Source organism: Aquila chrysaetos, chromosome 5 (assembly GCF_900496995.4).
Source record: "Aquila chrysaetos chrysaetos chromosome 5, bAquChr1.4, whole genome shotgun sequence".
Classification (NCBI taxonomy): Eukaryota; Metazoa; Chordata; class Aves; order Accipitriformes; family Accipitridae; genus Aquila; species Aquila chrysaetos.
Window position 1 is genome coordinate 26,408,655 of NC_044008.1, and position 20,760 is coordinate 26,429,414.

At 42.3% G+C, this 20,760-nt stretch overlaps 1 protein-coding gene across 2 annotated transcripts in view; it reads right to left on the reverse strand.

Moving 5' to 3' along the window:
• KCND2 (potassium voltage-gated channel subfamily D member 2) overlaps positions 1 to 19,908 on the reverse strand; it is a 281,858-nt gene extending 261,950 nt beyond the window's left edge. Inside the window, exons 1-3 of one of the 2 annotated variants that reach the window (XM_030015045.2) lie at positions 19,726 to 19,907; positions 18,726 to 18,841; positions 16,293 to 17,466 (exon numbers count right to left, since the gene is read on the reverse strand). In XM_030015045.2, coding sequence (XP_029870905.1) covers positions 16,293 to 17,407 — 1,115 coding nt within the window. In that variant the 5' untranslated portion in view covers positions 17,408 to 17,466; positions 18,726 to 18,841; positions 19,726 to 19,907. Of the gene's footprint in view, positions 1 to 16,292; positions 17,467 to 18,725; positions 18,842 to 19,725 lie in introns of both variants that reach the window. The other variant, XM_030015047.2, reaches the window with a different exon arrangement.
• Between the last annotated feature and the right edge of the window lie 852 nt (positions 19,909 to 20,760).

Below are 20,760 nucleotides of genomic sequence, written 5' to 3' on the forward strand. Positions count from 1 at the left end.
GCGGTGCATCCATGCCAACAAACCTGCAATGTGCTCTTAAATGGAATAAAACCTAAGAATAAAACCTACTCTCTCTCAGTCCTTCTTCCAGGATTTTCAGAGTGTTGGCATTCATGTCTTACATCAGAACAAAAATTAACTGCAAGTTTATTTGGTTTTCATTAAACAAATCATTTTGCTAATGGTCATCATGTATGGGAGGAACCTAAGAAAGTGTGGGCCTTCTCACTGGGAGTGATGGATTTTAATGTGGAAAGGCAAGCAAGTATAGAAGTGCATATAATAATCATTGTGCCGTTGATACGCATGGGTCTTAGCCAGCCATTCATTTTAACTGATTGTTTGACAGATTCTTGTTAGGGAACTGAGTGTTTCTTCTTTATGCCCATTTCATATATGACCTTATCGTTATATAGTTAAGCAGGACAATCCCAAAGTATAGGCAGAACTATCAGTTTAAAAGTCCTTTATACCAGCAGGATAATGAGGAGGCATAATATATGGCACATTTTTCACCGACTATTTTAGTAAACAGATCAACCAACAGATAAAACATTTATTGCTCTAAATAGCACTGTTATACCAGTCCAAAATTAGTTACATCAGGCTCTGGCTGTCATGTTCTCTGATGCTATTAATGTGTGATATCCTTTCAAGGTTGCCTGAAAGTTTCTGTGAGTTAACAAGACTTTGGTAAGCTAAGGAAAAAAATATGCCAACTTGTTCCCCTTTTAGCTGTAAGAAACTCTGAGCAAACTCCCTACTCCAGTGTTGATTATGACCAATTTCTGTGAAATACTCGGGGAGGGAGGAAGCCCATGTATGACTCAACCTCCATGTTACCAGAGAAGATGTTGTATTATTTCCTTCCCATAACGAGTTTCCTCTTGATGAACCACGGACAGAATAAACCTCTTACATAAGAAGCTGGACCCTATTATCTTACTGTTTATCTGATGGTGAAACTACACTTCAATAAATAGAACTAAACGCTATGTTTTGCTTTTTTCACGCTATCTCTGTATAAGGTACTGATAGCAATACATGAATTGCAGGAATCCCTGTTGCACTGCCATTGAGTTTGGTTTAAATCCTTAGAGTTTGAGACAATTCAAATAAATAATTGTTGTCCTGGTCAATATCGTGCTAGAGTTGTTCATGCAGAAGCTTGATGCAAAGTCCTCTCAGGTCAAATCCAAGTCTCTAATTGATTTCCATGGGCTTTGGATCAAGTGAAGAGCACTAAATCCTGCAAGGCATTCAGCACTCCCAGGTGCTGCAGCATTTATTCATCTTCCATTGAAATGCTTATTAAGTTTAAGTGTTTTGAAGCTGACATAAGTTCTCATCACCTTGTAGATTACGACCTTTGATTATATAAATAGCTGAACAAAATAGAGATGTAAGAAATAACTGCGAGTTTAAAGCAGCTGTTTTCCTATTTGCACAGTTTTGAAGCTCTGTGATATTCTTGGACCCTCTGAACCTTTGGTACTTAAGAAGAGCTATCTTTTATCCATTGCCCATGGTTCTTTAAAAAACTTTAGGAAAAAAGTATAAAACAGTTTATCTCCCTAATCTAAGCCTGATCCAACCCACAGTTAAGTCATTTCCATTAACTGAGAACATGAGAGGGTGAGATGAAGGAGCCATCTAGCCCAACACCAGAGTGGCCAGAAGCAAATGACATGGGTAGGACACAAGCAAGGCAAGAAAACAGTGATACTTCCCCCGTTATACCTTCTCAGCTTTCAGCAATCTGCAGCTTAAGGACTTCCCAAGGCAGATGTTGTATCTTTTGTATTTGATATGCATTGGTGGATATTTTGCCATTAATTTTTCTAATTGTTTTTTCAGTCAAAAAAGAATGGAACAGTAATGGCTGGAACGTGGCCTTTCATTGCAAGATGAAATTGTTCTTTCATCGCACTGTTTCTTAAAAATATTCTCCATTCCACATAAGAATGCAAAGTCAAAATTGCTTTGAACTGAAATCCCAAAAGCAATTCAGATCAAACAATCCAAATGTGTCATTTCATTTCAAATTTTTGTTCTACATTTCTAAACAAAAATGAATAAAGAGTAAGTGGTTTTCATTCATAGATCTTTGGAAATGGGAAATTCATAAATTATATTTTCCAACTACATTTTGCTTTTATTGAAGTCACACTTCAGAAAAAAAAGTTCAAAGATTCCTGAATAGATTTTCTATTACCTTACATGGCAAGAGCTCTTGATGTTTTATTGTGAAACTTCTAGAAGAAATACGAAGTTTCTTTTGGAAAAAGTTCTAGATATTTAATTGAACATATTCCACCTTATCTTGATGTTACCTTAGTCTGACTGCAAAAGTTCTTGTCACTTTTTATAATTCTCTGATCGAACTCAGTAAACAGAATCAGTAAATATGCTACAGCAATGAAAACTTGTGAACAGGTATATTGCTCTTCTACCTCGCACCACAAACCTGTCGTAGTGAACCTGACTGGCAGACCACAGCACATGGAAGAGTTAGTGATCCACGTAACAGTGGAACTGGGTAAGTGTAGCAAGCCTGTGCTGCATGTCCATCCCGGCCGTCAGGCTGCTGTGTGCTGCACAAATACCTTGTCCACAGCATAAACCTGACCAGATCATTGTAACAGAGGAGCCCGCGGGCAACTTAGCACTGGTGATTACACCACCTGTGTGGCCTTGCCTTCACCTAAAAGTGCAGCAAGAAGTTCTCAGGAGAACATCCTTTATGAATAGAGTTGTTTTATCATAAAAAAAATATATAATAGCACAAAGGACCATGAAGGAGGATCTTCTCTCCATGGACGGGGTCTGTGCAGCGTGCTGTGGGAAAATCCATCTAATTCTAGATGAATGCATGGTTCCCAGCATCTGAAGGGACATAACACTTACCAGCTATCTATATTCCTCTTTTACACTATCTTATTAAAACGTCTATTTTATTAAGCCGTTTGTTGTTGGGCCTTTCTTGTTGAGACCTAGAAAGAATCCTGCACCATCTCTTTCTCACCTCGCATCCCACCACCCCACCTCAACGCAAAACACCAGTCCCTATCAGGCTGCTCTCTTGAAGGACTAGCGATTCAGATTTCTAAGACTGTCTTCATCTATTTCTCTCTAGCAAACTAGTTAGGTAAACAATTTCTTTACCGACATGTTGCGTGGGTCGCTGCTCTCAATTTGTTTCTTAAGACAGTAGAAAATTGGTTAGCATATTAAAAATATCACTTCAAGTCTCAGAATTATGAAAATAAACTTGTCTTCATACAAGGACTTGTTCCAAGGAGAACTTAGAATTAAGCAAGAAGCTTAAGAAAGAGCCTACATTCCCTCCCATCAACATCATCACTCTTCAAGCTTGTAAAAAGCATTTACTTGAACAGCAAATGGCAGGAGCACTATTTTGTTAAATATAATTAAATCAAAATTAATTTACCCAAATTATGAAATATCCACTGTTGCACCTCAAAGGACAACCAAACTTTCTGTAGTGGTGCAGTGGTGCAGGGTGGCACTTTTGCTTTAGAACTTGCTTGGAAGTTTATGATAAAGCTGCCCAGTTGAAGGAAAAAAAGAGGAAATATTATTTCTTCTGCAGTTTATTCATCTCTTTCCACACACAGAAAAAAAAGTTTAATATACCATTTGATTCATAAAGGAACATAATTTCATGAAATCTTACACAAAAGGGAAACATACTGAAGGAAATGTGGTTATTTCACACTAGTATAAAACTGTACTAGCTGGCAAATTTGAGATTTGCTGCTCTGGAAAAGCAGAATATGAAGACAAACTAATATGAGTTAAACCAAATCATTGTTGATAACAGGATTTCATACCAAATTACAGAATTTTCTCACCAGAGAGATTGGTATGATTTGCAGAGAAGTGAACAAAGTTCAGAAGGTAAATGAGAAAGAGATAAACTCTGAAGCAGTTTTGACCATAGTCCTCTCTCGTGGCTCTCAAGCTTCTGCAGTGCTCCAGTCTGGAAGCAGCTTTAAAGAAAATGGTAATTTCTAAATTGAATTAAATATGAAAATGAATACTGCAATGAGGAGAGTATCCCCGCCGAAATTTATTTTAGTGTGTCTCTAAGATTTTCAGTCTGCTTCAGAGCTACGCATTGGCAATGCCTAACTGCAGCCTAGAGCTATGACACCTCCTGGAAGACACTAAAATAATGGCATGGGGGAATATGCCTGACACTTCTCCATTTGGGCACTTTAAAAATGGACAGTGGTGAAACAGTTAACAAGACCAACATGTGAATCAGTCTTTAAGTTTCCCATTCAAAAGAACAGGAATAGTTTACAACCCTTTGAAGTCAAGGTTTTCAAGCTCTCCATATCTTAATTCAGAAGCATTGCTATTTGAAGAATGACTTCTTTCCTGCAGAAAATTACAGTGGATACTTACTTAAATGTTTCTTTCAGTTTTCTAGAGGCTTCTTCTAAATGTTAAAACAGCAGAAACATTAAAACTCCTTTTTTTTTTTTTCCCTGAATTTAATTTTTTTGTGTGTTGTTTGGAAAAGGCAAAAAAATTGGCAAAAGCACTGAAGTGGCCTTGAGGGTTGCACAAAACAAGAATATATTGAGTTTAAATGTAGCAGACACATTGCCTTTTTGAAAAAGTGGGAATTGTCATCAAATCCCAAGCACGTACTCTGCTATGATCTTTGAAAGGAATATGTTATGGGCCTTTCAGAGTTATATAACTGGGAACAAGGAGACTTGACCAACCAGCTAGACACGGAGGTTGGGATTTATCTCATCCATTTCACTTGGTATTTAAATATTGAAGCCTCTGCTAATCACAATAAATTTCATTTATACTTAGTGCAAAGGAACGAGCACCTCCAGATGCCTGCTTCTCTTCATTGCCTCCTAAGTGAGACAAGGATGACTAGTTCAGAAGGATTTAACTTTTGGAGGAGTAGGTTAAGGCTTATGAATACCTCCCAGACATGGTAAGCAACTGGCAGAGAAATAAGTTTGAATTCCACCTCCAGATTCTTTTATAGTAATTCTATTGTACAGTACGTCCTGATTGTTTCCTTTAAAAAAGGGATGTCCTACTTGTCTCCTTTAAGAGAGTCGTGTGTCCTGATTGTCTCCTTTAAAAACCCACATAACAAAGACACCATCTATAAATTCTATAGCTATATCCTTCCACACAAATATAGGCACTGGGAAAAGAACTGTATACAGACAACATGAAAGGCTCATTTAAGGAAACATTTCTGCTGTATTTGGATTTGTTTGCTTTGAAAACAAAGGAATTTCTGAGTATAGCTGGTGAGCTGGAAAATACTTATCAGAAGGTATATTAAGGCAGAAGATACACCACTGACACTAAAGATATGAACTAACCTGTTTTCAGCCTTTTGATATGAGTATCTTTCAAATCCACCTCTGTGGATCCAAATCCATAGTTCAAACCATTGTCCTGTCCAGTAGTCCACATCATCTAGCACTTTTCTCTGTATTTATTTAATTTGTTTGCGAAGACATAGCAAACAGTGCATACTAAATGTGGTGGCTACATAGAGAAATACGGAAAGCTTACAAACCTTCTGGAGAAGCGTTGCAAAACCCACAACCTCTTTCCTACTGCATGGCCAAACCCACTGTAAATCTGCTCCGTGGATCACCGCCTGACAGACATCGTGCTGTACTCATGGTGTGAAGAGGGTTCGGGGCAGACGGTGGCCAGAAGGCAGCTGCATCCAAAAGGATTGGGACGGTTCACTGCAGGCACTGTCTTCTCCTAGAGACCTGAAACAAACCCCGTTCCTATCTCCCCCTCCCACAACTAGGTTTTTATCTTACATGTGCGCACTGCCGCACAAAGTTGTCTGTATTTTAAAACCAGTGGTCGCGTGTGCCAGACACGACTAGTCAGCATCATCTGTGGTCTGCAGCTGTGTGCCTGTCCCCAGAGGAGGAGAGAGGCTGTCACGGTTCTGCCGGTACGGCAAGAGGCTGAACTATGCTGAAGGGCTCACCAGCATGACTAGCAACATTGCCTTTCCCATGAAGGATTTAATGCATTCAACTTCAAAAGTTTGGGCCTTGGAAGGAAAGAAACTGTAGGTTAAATGAATCATAATGGTTGCAGTCTTTCAGCAGCTACCATTTCTGCAATGATCTGACTGACATGGGGTGAAGGGAGAGAGGTGCCAGGAGTAGCACACGGTCCGAGAAGGATTGTGTATGTATCAGGTATTACACGTTTTTTTGTAAGGCGCTTCCTTTATAGTATTTACCTCTAAAACTCACCACCTTTTGACACAGATTAACATCCTGTAGGTTGATTACTGTGTTCACAAGCAAATCAGATAAAACTTGAGCTTCCCTTTCACTTGGAAAATAACTAATACTGAGCTTGTCAAATCATTAAGCCAGTCTGCAGATAGATTTACTCTAAACTATCTGTCTGTGGGGAAGCTTCAATTTGTACTCTTTGAAGTTTTCCATTCAGGTGCCAAAACGGTAAATACTATCTAAAGTCTCAATCACTGTAGAGTGTACAATGCAAATATTCAAAGTTTCATTTTCTATAAATACATATCAAATAAACACAAGAAATAGCTGCACCTATAACTTACCTAGCTCTCATTAGGTGTATGAGAGTAGGTGTATATACTGTTTGTCTAGTTCTGCCTATCCCTAGTCCTTGATATCCATGTCTCAACATGGATTTGATCAACCGATGTAAACAAATGCATCAATAACCGAAGCCCGCCAAAAAGCTTAGAAAAGCTAAAAATTCTCAATTCCATAAGTGACAAAAGATACCGTGGTATTTAAATTACAAAGTTGCTGTTAAAAAGAGTTGTTACTAAAGACTTTTTGGTACTGCTGTGCTTTAAATAGAAAGGCCACGATTCTTAACCTGCTATTTACCAACAATTAAGTGATTAGACATCCTGAAATAAAAAAGTATATACCCTCTTCACAGTCAGATTTGGAAAGTATCTTCAGCCTCCCTGCTTTTCATTCCTCTGTGGGAAGCAGGGGAGTTTGGGGACCAGCATGTTGCAGCTATAATCCACCATGTCAAAGAGCATCAATTTTGTTCCTAAGCAACCCTGCACAGTGCAGTAGTTGCTGTCCATAGCTGATAAGGATGCTCAGGGAATTGTTAACTGGCTGCAAGTGGGAGAGATGAAAGTTGCAGAAACTGAAAGTAAGGCCACTAACACAGTAATAAAATTCCTCTTCTGAGTTGTAAAAAAAAGGGGGAGACGAACAGTAACAACAATGAAAAGTTAAGGATCCCACTCACGTTACATATGCTCTCATACAGAAAACGCTTTTGGTTCATCACACTGAAAGAAGCAATGAGTTAGGATGCAGCAGACACTTTCAGACTGCGAGCTACTACACAATGTTAAATTATGTCCTTCACAACCCCACAGTCTGACTCTCAGCCATTTACAAGGAATGCCTGGACGGCCAAGCTTGCAAGTGATAACTTGAAAGACTGTTCCCTGTGTATCAGCCAAAATATTTTGAGAATCTGCCAGTACAATGCAAAAAAACCCATGTCTCTGGATACATATTTGAAGAAAGTTGGGGTTTGGCCTCAAAGTATTTTTTTTCCAAAACAATAATTAATCAAAGCATGTTAATGTGTTATCATAAAATTAGATCATTACAAGTACCTTTATAGAGTTTCACAGTTAGTTTTTTATCCAAGGTGATTTAAAACTGTAGTGGAATATACTTACTTTATTTTAATTTACCAAAGTACTCAGATTAATTAAATAAATTCCTAGAATATTGCCTGTTATACCAAAAGAAGTTTTAGCTATGTAAGGAAACTGAGTCTTCAATAATCAAAGAGCCAAATTTATTTATGCAGATACAGATTTTATAACATTTTTGTTTTAATGTTCATACTATGTTATATTACATCATATTTTGAAAAAAACATACAAGTGTTCTTAATATTGGGAGGTCTGCTTCATGTGTTAATTTTTGATCTGAAGCTTTAGTGCAAGTGGTAGTTAGTACAAAGCTGAGCTAGACACCATCTGGTTAAGAGTTAACTCACAAACGGCAATGTCTCCTCAAAGAGAAAGAACTGCGATACAAGATGCTTACCTCAAGAAAATAACTTTTTCTACAAAGAATCAGGAAAAAGAATAGAAATGTTTTAAAGATGTTTCATTTAGGAACACAGATTAAGGTAAAAATCAACTAGCAGAGCTATAGGCCATGCTTACATAGCTCATATTACTGCAAAAAAGAAACAGCAAATGCAGGCAAAGTACTTCTCAAACCTCCCACTTAAGTCTACAAACAATATCCATAAAAAAATCAAATAGAGACAAAAGAAAAATATTTGCCAGCACATCAGAGAAGGGGATGGATTTGCTGTGGTCAAAATTGAGACTTACGGTTTACCTTTTCTTAACACACATCAGTGTTTTAATAAATTTACTGTATATAAGCTAAATATGAGACATATTGAAACCCATAAATCCTCAGGTTGGATGTTTCTTTGAAAAAATGGAATCTCCTACCTGACACTGTTTTGTAATTTTGCAACCAGTTTCTAAAAACATTTTCATTAATTTAACAATATCTGCGTGTCATAACTCACATTTCTTACATATCTTTTCATGCTGACCTGTTGATTTGAAAAACACAGAGACAGAACATTAGGATCAAAAAGTGTACTTCCCCTTGGATGCCTTACATTACTCTTTCAGTCATACTACCCTTTTTTTTCCCTTGAATTACTTATTCCTCTTTCCGAAGAATACCACACAGAAAACACTCCATCTCCTTCTACAGTGTTACGTGAATATAGGGCATATTGTATTTTAACAAGACCTGAACCCTTGTAAGATCCATTTAGTTTTGATAGGGGTAGGACATACCCAGAGTCTCAGTCCAGTACTCCACTTACCCTAGCAGTTATTCTTGTGCACATAAGACTATGTTTTCTAAGGTGACTAGGCACCTAGTTTCCCAGCTTGTTTGCTTTCAACTGTTCTCCTTTGTGTTTCTAAGCACCTAAGCCTCTTCTGAGAATTCAAGCTGGGTGCCTATCTGCATCTCCAGCTACCTAAACGCCTTTAAAAATCTTCCTCACAGTGTTTGGCTCCTATAAACTAATAAACCCAGGAGACCTCTGTGTCTGTAAGACTTCACCCTTAAGCCAACCAGATCAAAGAAACCAGTAACACGGATGAAACTGAGAAACCGGGGACAAAATGCAAAATACTGCTCCTGAATACTTTAAATATGCAAATTTTGACTTTGTTCATATTAATAACATTTTTGTAGGTTTTTAGGCAACCTCCCATTTTCTCTAACAGTGCGGGATCAAGCCCTAATTAAGTACCTTTACACAGTGGCTCCAAACGCTTTCACCTTCAGGATGGAGACCTGCAGACAAGTAGGGAACGATGCTGCACAGTGCCATGTGAGAAAGGAAACTGTTTTTCTAAATACACAAATAACACGATTGTTTAGATGAATAATACCTTTGTAGCTTTAATATTTATACAGATAGCAGTCTTTTAATGTTTTGTTAGCTTTTGTAAATGCACTTAACTGCTAGAATCTGAACTGATGGTAGTAGGAACTCTGTACTTCTCACTGGGTACATTAAGATACGCCTTCTAATAATGCATAAGGTGTGTCTACACTGGTGTGAGAAAAAGAGTGCAGTCTCATTTGAATTATAATAGAGCTGAATCTTGTTGGATTATTATTTTATTTTTTAATGAAGCGAAAATATTCTAGGACTGATGTGTTGGTCACATGATCTTCGTATGTGCTCACGTTTAAATCTGAGCCTTCATACACCAGATACCTGAGTAAATATTTGTATCCAGTATTTTTCTACAGAACACTTATACCTGTTGCACATCATGTGCTCTAGTCAAAAGGACTATTATGTGTTTCATCTCAATTCACATTTATTTAAGTCTATGCTGTGGAAATAGTGCGAATTTCTTTGTGTACTTTGGTAAAAATGGATTTTTTTTTCTTGTCAAAATAAAACCCACAGCTTTTTTACTTAACGGGATTATAGAATATTACCAGAGACACAGGAAGATCAAAATCACATGCTTCAGCAAAAAATACTTAAGAAATAATGGTAGAATTTAGGCTACTAATTGTCATAGGGGTCAAAGTCCAAGCATGGTAACTATTATTGTTCCAGGAAATGTATCATCAATGCTATCATTTCAAAGCACTGTCTATGAATTTAAAAACCTTTCCTCCACTGCATGAGTAATGCAGAAAAAAGATGTTTTAAAGACTATGTCTTGCACAAAAATCTGTGCTCCCATCTATTGCCCAATAAATGACAGGTACAGAAATATACAGAATATTTTCCATCACTCTGTCAGCTCTGTTGTCAGGTAACTGATGAAACCTGATAAGGCTGAATCTAAACTTTGTTTCTGTATTGCTAATTTATATTCCCTCTTTTGAACAATCTATCCACTTAACCCCTGCTGAACCAGATTCTCCTCTCATCATCTTACCCAAATTATGAACTGCTGCCAGTGGGCTATAATGGTGTAAAAATCAAGTAATAGGAGTAGTTCATTAGACTTCTTTCAAATGTCTGAGAAGTTAATTGTCACCCTGAATTTGCAAGATGTTCTCGACTTATTTTGGATAATCATTTTATTTCTGCAGTAGTTTTAAGTTCCCATGTTCTGAAATACAGTTTCCACTTCCAGATTTGTTTTTTTTTTGCACAGTAGCACTATTTCTAATACTGTACTCATAGATTTATATGGCTTTTATATTGCAAATTTTTCTTCTTAGACAGAGGCACAATGATGTGAGTCAAGTACAGCTTGTCATCACTCAGTTTGAACTTCTTGGGTTCGATCACTTAAGGATTTTACTAAAAACAATATTCACTGAGGATTAGTTGAATGATAGGCCATAATTAATAGATCAGGCACCAGTCATAATTACTGTCTGAGTCGATTTGTTCTGCTATCCTGAGTCAGCATATTTCTTTGCTACACCCTGGCCCACACCAATCTCATTGTTCTTATTCTTGACTCACAATAACAACAAGGAAAAAAAATTCCATCTGTTTCCACCAAAGGAGCAAATAAATTAGATTCTGAGCAGAAAGATCTTTTTGTTAAGCATCACCTTCATGGTCTTCATAACTGCAGTAAGCAAATTCATGCTCAAGAAAAATGAGTGAAGTAAGCTAACTCCTGTTCCTCTAAGAGATCTTCAGGATTTTTTTGAACAGGAAAGCTGGTTCCCAGTGCAACTAAATAAGAATATAATGACTCCTGTTCCCTGTCAAGCCAACAACAGCCCAATACAGTTTGAGTAATCTTTTTATTAGAGAACAAATAATTTTTTTTCACTGCCATCAAAATGACCCTTACTTTTCAGTATTTCAAATTCTCCCTGGAGCCCTTTTTGAATATCTAGTAATGTGCTTTGAAGGTGATTACACTACACTTTGTCCCTCCTCTGTTGTACAGTATTCCACCTATTCAGGCTAAACGTCTCTGCTGTGAAGAGAAAATAGTTTGAGACATCAAGCACATTTGTAAAATACAAAATCCACTAGGTTATATACAAGCATACAAAAACAAAAAAAAAATGCTATTTGAAACAGGGTTGAAAATACCAAACACAAAATGAATGAATGAATGTGCCAATATGTAGGTACAAGATACAGAAATATTCCAACTTTGCAAATCTTTACTTTTGTAATACTCATCATAAGGGTATTTCCAAACTTTTAATGAAATTGTTCACAAAACAAAGATTTCTAATTCTGTGGTCTCTTGTCAGATTTTATGGAACTCAATTTTTTTAATACAAGTTCTGAAGAGACGGATGTTTTCAAATTAGCATGCAGAGACCATAAGAAACTAAAGGCACTCACAATGGTTAGAAAAGGAAAACAAAATAATGTGTGTGGCATTTGGGAAAAAAATGATGGTGTGGAAATTTTATGATGCTCATAAGGAAAAAATCTATCAAACAAAGGTCAGAAAAAACCCCTGTTATGAGGAAAGTTCAGGTCAAATGAACGACAATGATGATGAATGAAAGATTTGATCTAGTGGTGAAGGATGAATGAGGAATCTGGAACAAAGAAACAGAAAAAATAAAGCCAGAAGAATCTTAATATGAACGTTAAGCTTGTCTTAACAAGGGAGGAAAGGTGCCAAGCCAGGAGACAAATCCCCAAAGAGGAAGACTGTGGAAAGCGGTAGTTTGAAAGAAAAGTGAAGAAAACAAATAGACGGAATATACCCATAGGGATACCATAAGAAAGGAAAAAGAGTGAAGATGGGAGAGAACAGAATGTGCAGGAAAATGAAATCCATCGCCCTGTTCCCCTGTTCACTGATGAGGCTTTCTGTTGTCACATCTAGTCACCTGTTTGATTATAAAGTCTTCAGGGAATTTCGTATATCTTAGATGGGATTCCTCATATATTATGGGCTATATCAACAAATAATGAATAGTTGCTTTATATTTTCTGGAAGACACACCTCCAGTTAATACAGTCAAAACAAACAGATGAATAGTTTTGTGTTTAAGCTTCCCTTCATAAAGCATTCCGCTCATCTACAAAAGTATTGTATGACTTGACAAAGCTACCCAATGTAAAGCCTATAAATATAGAAGTTTAATAACGCAGTGAGATTGCTTTAGAACTAGTCACAGAAGAGCACTGTGTTCCTTATTTAAAGTATTGTATCTTTATAAAACATAAACTACAATATAGCTCTGCCTGATTTGGGAACAAACATTACCCTTACACCATCAAAACCTTACCAATTATTCCAGCTCATTTGCTGGCTACTGACAGGGCAGAAGGAAAGTTGTTAGATTATCATGTTATAAGGTGACAGCAGAAAGTGACATAACTGTGTCATTATAGGTGTAGGTGTTCACAAGCCCCCACGGAAGTCTGCCAGTCCCAATTCAATAGCCCTGAGGTTTTTTCTCTGCCAGGTTATATACTACCCTGTTTCTTGACCGTTATGCCTGTAACTTCTACGTTTTTTGTTGTTATCTTGAATCTCCACAAACTGCTTTGTGACCTCTTTCAATTTTATTCTCTTGCCCCTTCTTGTCCCTTTTCCCTACTTTACTTTTGCTTTTGCTACAATTGATACTGATAAAACACTAATTTGAAATATTAAATCAGACAGCTCAGTTTCTGGCAGAGTCCATGCTGTTATTCTAGAGTCATCTTTCTCTCTCTCCCCTCTCTCTCTTTTTCAGCCTTTATCTCTTTCTGACTCTTTCTCTCTTTCTTTCATATAACACCTCTATGTACAACTATGTACTACTTGAGTTGAGCAGTCAAGAACAATTAATAGCTGGGATATCCTTGGAGGCTAAAATGTAGTAATATTTGAAGTCACTGGCACTCTGCAGAGGAAAATGTAATCTATGTTTTTTAAAGACACTTTAATTGCTCAGCAATCATGCAGAACTGAGAAATATAGCTCTGCTTCCAAGATAATAACTCCCCAAATTGCAAAGGTCGCTTACTCAATACCCTTGCTATCTAGCAAAATAGGAGAATGACACCAAGATTCAAACCCTCAACTTTATGTTAATCTATTATTCGGTATTAGGTTTCATGTATTTTTGTAATATATCACATAACCTGCTGTGTGCTACTGTCATTTAAAACATAAAGACTTAATCTAGCTTTGTTGCTAAAAGAAAAAAGTTGTTCATATAAAGTCCATTTATATAGCCCTAGTTCAGCTAACACTAAAATTAAAAATGAACGGGAGCTCCATATTAGTAAAGGGACAAGAAGCTTTAGCACAGAGCAAAGGTAGCAGTACTAATTACAATCAGCTTTCAGTGGCCCTTGCTGCTTTTCCTTGTAATTTCCCTCTTTTTGTGTAATTATTCAATCAGCTAAAAAGAGTGCAAAGCTTTTGTTACGTTAATTCTATTTAAATTATTCATATATATTTAACATTTAAACATAATCTTTATATGGTTATCATGATGTTATTAAAAGGACATCATCTAGCTAATGCACTGATTAATGATTTCCCAGAAATTTGTGATGTCTGTCATATCTGAACTTATAATCACATCTGAACTTCTGAGGGTGAAACTTTGGATCTCTGTATACAACCTGCTCAAAACTTTCTCCGTGCAAGCTACCTCGAAAAAGGAGTCAAGCATGAGTGTATTCTTTTTAACCCTTTTCCCTCCCCTCAGGACCTACAGATTGTACGGCTGTGTACTTGAAAATAGGTTCTTAGGCTCTATTCAAAAAGATTTTTAATTATGTTCAAATCTCATCAGTACTTTTGAAGATTTTACTCAGAATAGTACCTCAAAACCTGGAGCTATAGAGTAATATTCACTGGTTTTGTGAAAGAAACAAACGAATCATATCAACGCCAAAGAGATACCATACCCGCAACATAATAAATTGCAAACTGGCCATAAAACTGCAGACAAAATTCTGTTCAGTACCATGGACAAGTACTGCCCACACCGTCCAGAACGGCAAGAACAACTTACCCAAAACCACTTTCGTTACAAAAAACCACAGACCAGCTCCTGCTCTTTTATAATAAGATTATACATTCTAAATATTGGTAAATTCTTAAGACCTACTTTGTTCAAATCATCACAGTTGTAATTAAAAATATGTGGCAAAAAGTATCAGCATCAGAACATACAGGACTATGGAACTAGTTAGCATGTATAACTTGTTCCTTCTGTTAACTTGTCCCTTCGGTTTGTCACTACCAGAAGAAAATGAAAACAAAAAAAAAAGCCAGGAACCTAAAAAGCAGATTAAAATCCCCAAAGCTCTTGTCACTCCTTTTTAGCATAACTTGCCCTTACAAGTAGTATGAAATATTTACAATGCACTATATTTATCTTCATTTGTTATATCACGCTGAAGATAAAAGCCCTGTATAAAAAATGGTGGCATAAGACAGTCCCTTTATCTTTTTCAATATTTTGTATGTGCATTTCCCAGCTAAATTACAATTGCACATAATAAATCAACTTTTTCACAATAGCTTAATAATGCGCTTTCATTTTGTTAAATTTAAAAGTTATACATGTTTCATAAATCTCAACAGTCCCAACAACATGTGGCAAAATTACTAATAAGATGATGGGCTTTGTCTTCATGACAGTGAAAAGTTTTTCTTTTCATATCTGTAATTATTAAATAACTAGACAGTTTCTAAGGAATTTTCAGTTTCATAGATGACACTCTGCAGCTCGAAATCAAGAACGGGGCAAAAAATTGTCTTCTCAAATTAGTCAACCTTCTAAATCCCTGTTATAATTACGGACAAATGCATTTTACAACTTGGTGCACAGAATCAGCTGACACGCTACGACTCTGGTATCGGAGACTTTACAAAATAATATTATCTCCCATCTTTCCACTAAACTGCATTAGAGTCTAATGTCAGCAATGGCATTTTTTAACTCCTAATTCTCTGGAAGATTTTATGTTGCCGTTAGAATTATGTTCTAAGACATATGCTTGATCTGTCGTCTGTCTCACACTTCCTCAGATCATTTTCCAGGGTGTGTCACCGGTCAGTGTAGCTTCACACTTGTCATTTACAAGTTACAGGTCCATGGACATCAAAGGAAATTTATCCGGTGTCTTAAATAACGCCGGGAATAATTGTAGTGATGATTAAGGTATCTATACCTGTTTTATTTTCACGAAAACAAATCGCTTTGTAATACGGAACTCAATACCCAAGTCGACATCAATACATCACTTCAGACAAAATGGCAGATCCACATACTTTTATGCATGATCAAATTAAAAGCTCTCACTTGGGTTCTCCTTGTAATTATCACTACTTTAGCAACACTGTAACAAGTCCTGTCAGCAAACACATCACTCTATTAAAAATCCACTGATAACTCACAGATACTCGTAAAATATTCCAATTTCACTATCCCAAACCAAGTAAAAAGCCAGAGAAAACTGCAAAGAACCTAAACAGTTTCAGGATTTGTTTTGTTTTGTTTTGTTGTTTGCTTTTTCAGTTTATCTGCAGTTTTGGGGTTTGGGTTATTTTAACTTCAGCAACCCTTTTAACTCACTTGCATGTGTAAAACATTTAGAAAGAAGTGGCTAGTGGTATTCATAAAGTTCTGCAACAAAAACTTACCCTCGCATTTTTTCTATCAACATTTCTTTAAATTGCCTATTTTCCATTCGTGCCAATGCACTTGTTGAAATGTTGGCTGTAACCAAACACCAGCTGCACTTACCCCAGTGTTGTCATGGTGACAATGGTGTACCAGAAGGCTGCAGGGATGCTGGTGAACTTGCTGGCTGATGAACCTTTCTCTGCGTAGTACATGACAGTGGCAAAGATGATGATGGCCATCGTGAGCGAGAAGAGGAGGAAGCCTAACTCCGAGGCACAACTTTTCAGCGTATAGCCCAGGATGCGCAGCCCCTGTGAGTGGCGGGAAAACTTAAAGATCCTGAAGACACGAAAGACTCGTAATGTCACAAAAGCCCCACTGACATCCTCGTTATCTGTCATCACCAGGCCAATGTAATAGGGCATGATGGCGACCACATCAATGATACTCATGACACTGCGCACAAATTTGTAGCGACTAGGGGCCGCCAGCAGACGTAGGAGATATTCAACGGTGAAGATCATGACACAGGCAGTATCCAGACAAAAGAAAGCCACGGCGTAGCGCTCTCCGCAGGGCAGCTCTTTGATGCGACCCGGGCTTACCCCGCAGGGCACTGTCTCCACCACATTGGCAATAACAGAGACGGCGATGAAGAAACCAGTGACATAGTAGAAGACCAGAGCCAGTGTACTGGTGTGTGGGTTTTCAAAGGCCCGCCACATCCTCTGCCGAGCCGTCATTGAGGGCAGGGAGCTCTCAGCTGCATGATCCTGGTCGGCATCATCCTGCAGGCGCTCGGCATTCTCACGCCGGCGATCCTTGTACTCCTCATAACAGCAGTCGCCAATGATCTCAGGGATGATGCCAAAGAAGGCCAGCTCCTCGTCATAAGCCGAGATGCACTCCTGGCGGGGATAATGAAGCTTCCCGGTACGGTAGAAGTTGAGAATGTGGCGGAAAATGTCAGGGTCCCGATCAAAAAAGTACTGCTGTGTCTCAGGGTGGTAGAAGAAGTCCCGCTCCGAACTGCCCAATAGAGTGTCGGGGTAGCGCTCTAAGGTGTCCAGCCACGTCTGGAACTGGATGCCACTCACATTCAGCACAATCAGAGAGTCCTGGCTTCGCTTCCTCTCCTGCCGCGGAGCAGCTGGCATGGGACCTGTGGCCACTGGCATCCATCCTATGGCCGCTGCCCTGGCAAAGGGTAACCAAGCCGCTACTCCTGCTGCCATGGTCCCGAACGCCTACTACAGCTAAGGGAGTCAATCTAGAGACGGTTCTGGTCCAGCCACTAAAACAGAGAGGGAAAAGAAAAATACAAATGCTCACACATTTTCGAGGCAACGGAATTTCTGAACATTGTTGTGATTTTCAGTATTAACCGAAAATCTTTTTGCTTCCTTTTTGTTTCCGCCCCTTTTTCATGCCAGAATATCCTTTCCAGGGTCTGGGTAGCCAGTTAGGACAATAAATCAGGGCACTTGGAAATCAACGTATTCAAAGCAGCTACTCTAGCAGCCAGATCCTTTGGCGACAAGGTCCGTGCGAGGCCCCTGGATGGAAGCAACGGTCCACAAAGCACGAACCCCCGGAGCCGGCTAGTAGCTCCGATGCCGCGATGCAGCCACCTGGAAGGGGATTTTCTTCCACGCGCGATGCAGCCGCTCCCCCCGCCCCTCCTCCTCCTCCTCCTCCTCCTCTGCTCCGCTCCGCTCCGCTCCGCTCCCCGCCCGCTGCCGGAGCCGGGCCGCGGCCGCCAGCGGAGCCCTCCCCGGGCGGGCTGCAGCGGGGCCGCCCGGCGCCGCCGCCGGCTCGCCGTGCTGGGGCGGAGGGGATGGGCCGGGCGGGCCGCCCCCCAGCTCCCCAGCCGCAGCCCCGGAGCGGCAGCGGGACGAATCCGCTCCCTGACCTTGATCGCCGGCCCGGGGACTCCTCCTGACCCCGGCTGAGGGCCGGGGGAGCCGGCGGGGCAGGGGGAGGAGCTCCGGGCGGCAGCATTAAACTTTAAGGCAAGTTTTCCGCGTAGGAAACGCGTTGAAGGGCAGAGGGGCGCGGGGGGAAGGCGCGCCGGGAGCGCCCCAGGGAAGGGGAGCGGGCGGAGGGGAGCCTCCCCGGGACGGGGCGTCGGGGCACGGAGCGAGGGGCTGATCCGGAGCGAGGGGCTGATCCGGAGCGAGGGGAGCGGGGCCGGGCGGGGCCGCGCTGGCCGCGGCGGGGGGTAGGAGCGGGGGGGGCTTCGGAGGCACCCGCGGAAGGTGGGAGGCACGGGGCGTCCTCGGGAGCGGCCGAGCGGGCGGCGGCGGGCCAAGCCGGGGGAGCGGCAGCGGGGCAGGGGCTCCCCGGCGGCGGGGGAGGCCGGGCCGGGCGGGGGGCCGCGGAGGCGGCAGCGGGGCAGGGGCGCGGGGGTCCGTAGCGGCTCGGGGGGCGGCGGTGGCTCGTCCCCGTCCCCGTGTCCCGTCCTCCCCCCCGCCTCCCGCCTCCTTCCTCTCGCCCCTTCCCCTCGGCTCTGCTCTCGCATCCCTCCGGACGTGCCCAGCCTGCGGCACCTACCTGTGAAAGTCTGGCGAGAGCGCTCAGTTGCATAGAGACTTTTGGAAATACGGGTTCTGCCGCTAGATCTCCGCGCCCCGCTGGGAACGGCGGGGAAGTAGTTGCTCCTGAGAAAGCTTGATCGCATCCAAAGGGACATCGATAATAAGGCTTTCCCCCACCCCCACCCCCCTCCGCCACCGCCGAGCGCCGAGCAACAAGTTCAAGGGGTGGGTGGGGGGGAAAAAAAAAAAAAAAAAAAAACCCAACGTAATCGCGCCTGGCAACTCGGCGGAGCACGTCCTTGCGGGGCGCGGATCCTGCGGCGCGGGGCTGCCGGCAGGCGCGGCTGCGGCTGCGGCCGCTGCCCCTGCCCCTGCCCCTGCCGCGGGGCTGCCGCGGGCTGCGGGCGGCGGCGAGGCCCTGGCGCGGCCGGGGGCGAGGGGGGGGGCTTCCCGCTGCCTCCCCCGCGGCGGGCGGGCCATGCCGCCCTGCCGCGCCGCCGCCGCCGCCGCCGCCCGCGGGCTTAGGGGCGCAGGGGCGGGCGGCGGCGGCGGAGCGGGGCGCGGGGGGGGGCGAGGAGGGCATCGCTCCGCGGGCGGAACAAAGGGGCCGCGGGCGGCTGCGCCGGCGGCGGCAGGGCAGGCGGGGAGTGCCCGCGTGTGTGTGCGTGTGTGTGTGTGTGCGTGTGTGTGTGTGCGTGTCTCTGCGGGGCCGGGATCGCGCGGTCCAACCCCTCCGCCGGCAGCGCCGCACAGCCCCTCCGGAGTTAGCGGTGTTTCGGGGAGGGATCGGGCGGCGGAGAGGGCTCGGGTGAGGTATCGGGGTGGTGGTGGTGGCGGGGGGGGGGGGGGGGCTCGGGAGCGCTAGCTAGCTCCCCTTTCAAGGGAAGGGAAGCGATTTACTGAAAGAAGGGGGGGGGGGGGACACGAGGTGCCTGGGAGCGAAGTGTGGCGATGCTCCTCACGACCCGCCCCGAGCCGCTCCGGAGTTCTGGCCGCAATATCCAAATGGCTCTTACCGGCAGCTGCGGGAGAGGCGAGAGCTGGGACGGCTGGGGGAGCCTTTTCCTCCTCCTCTCCTTTCCGCTCCCGTGCAAAGCCGCCCCCCCTTTTTCCCGTCGCTAGATGGCGCGTGGATGACGGGAAGTGAGCTCCCCGCCGGGGTGCCGCTGCGGACCCCCCCGGCCCCCCCCCCGGCCCCGCCGCTCGCCCGCTGGGCCGCACCGGCGCCCCGCCGCCTCCCGCCGCCGCCTCCCGCCGCCGCCGGCCGAGCTCACGGCACCGCCGCATCCGCGGGGGAAAACAACGGGCGCGTCGTCCCTCCGGTAGCTCCCGTGAACGCCGGGAACTATCTGGGGTTTTTAATTCAGATTCTGAAAAAACACTCGGTGTCTTCTTCACGCAGCTCGCGTCAAGGGACCGGGCGGTACTCCTCCCTCTAACCGGCGCTCGTTTCGGTTTACTAGTAGGAGGCAGCCGGAGGAATCGTAGAGCAAATAGGTTGCTTCGCACTCGAAGATCCTCTGACCAAACCTCCCACCCCGATAGGCATCTGCCAAAGAAACCCGAAACAAAAATAAACCAAATCTATACCGAAGCTTCAGAGGTAACTCTTTTCTGTACTTTAGTAATATGCTCGACCTCAATACGTGTTAGCTTCTGTTTAAGTTCCCGTGGAAAAAGACGAACGCTACCAGTACTGTAGTCTCTGAGCTGTTCCTCTAAGAAGTACTCGAAAGCATGGAGAGAAAAGGCTTGAAAATGTTTGGAAAACTTGTGACGATGATCGATCACGTCTGTCGAATCACGTGAAATAAAATATCACGTAAAATAAAGGATACCTTCTGTAGTTTTACTGAAGTTGTTTGTCGGTTTGTTGTTTCGGTTTTTCTTCTAGCTCAAATGTTCAGTACGTTATATCCTGTAAATTAACCCATTAAGTTGAAATTAGTTGGTCAGCTGTAGGTATGGAGCTTTCAGTGATGCGGCTACTCTTCTCCCATATGAAAGATTAGGGGGGTTTATTTGGTGCTACAAAAAGACAGTCCTGTAAC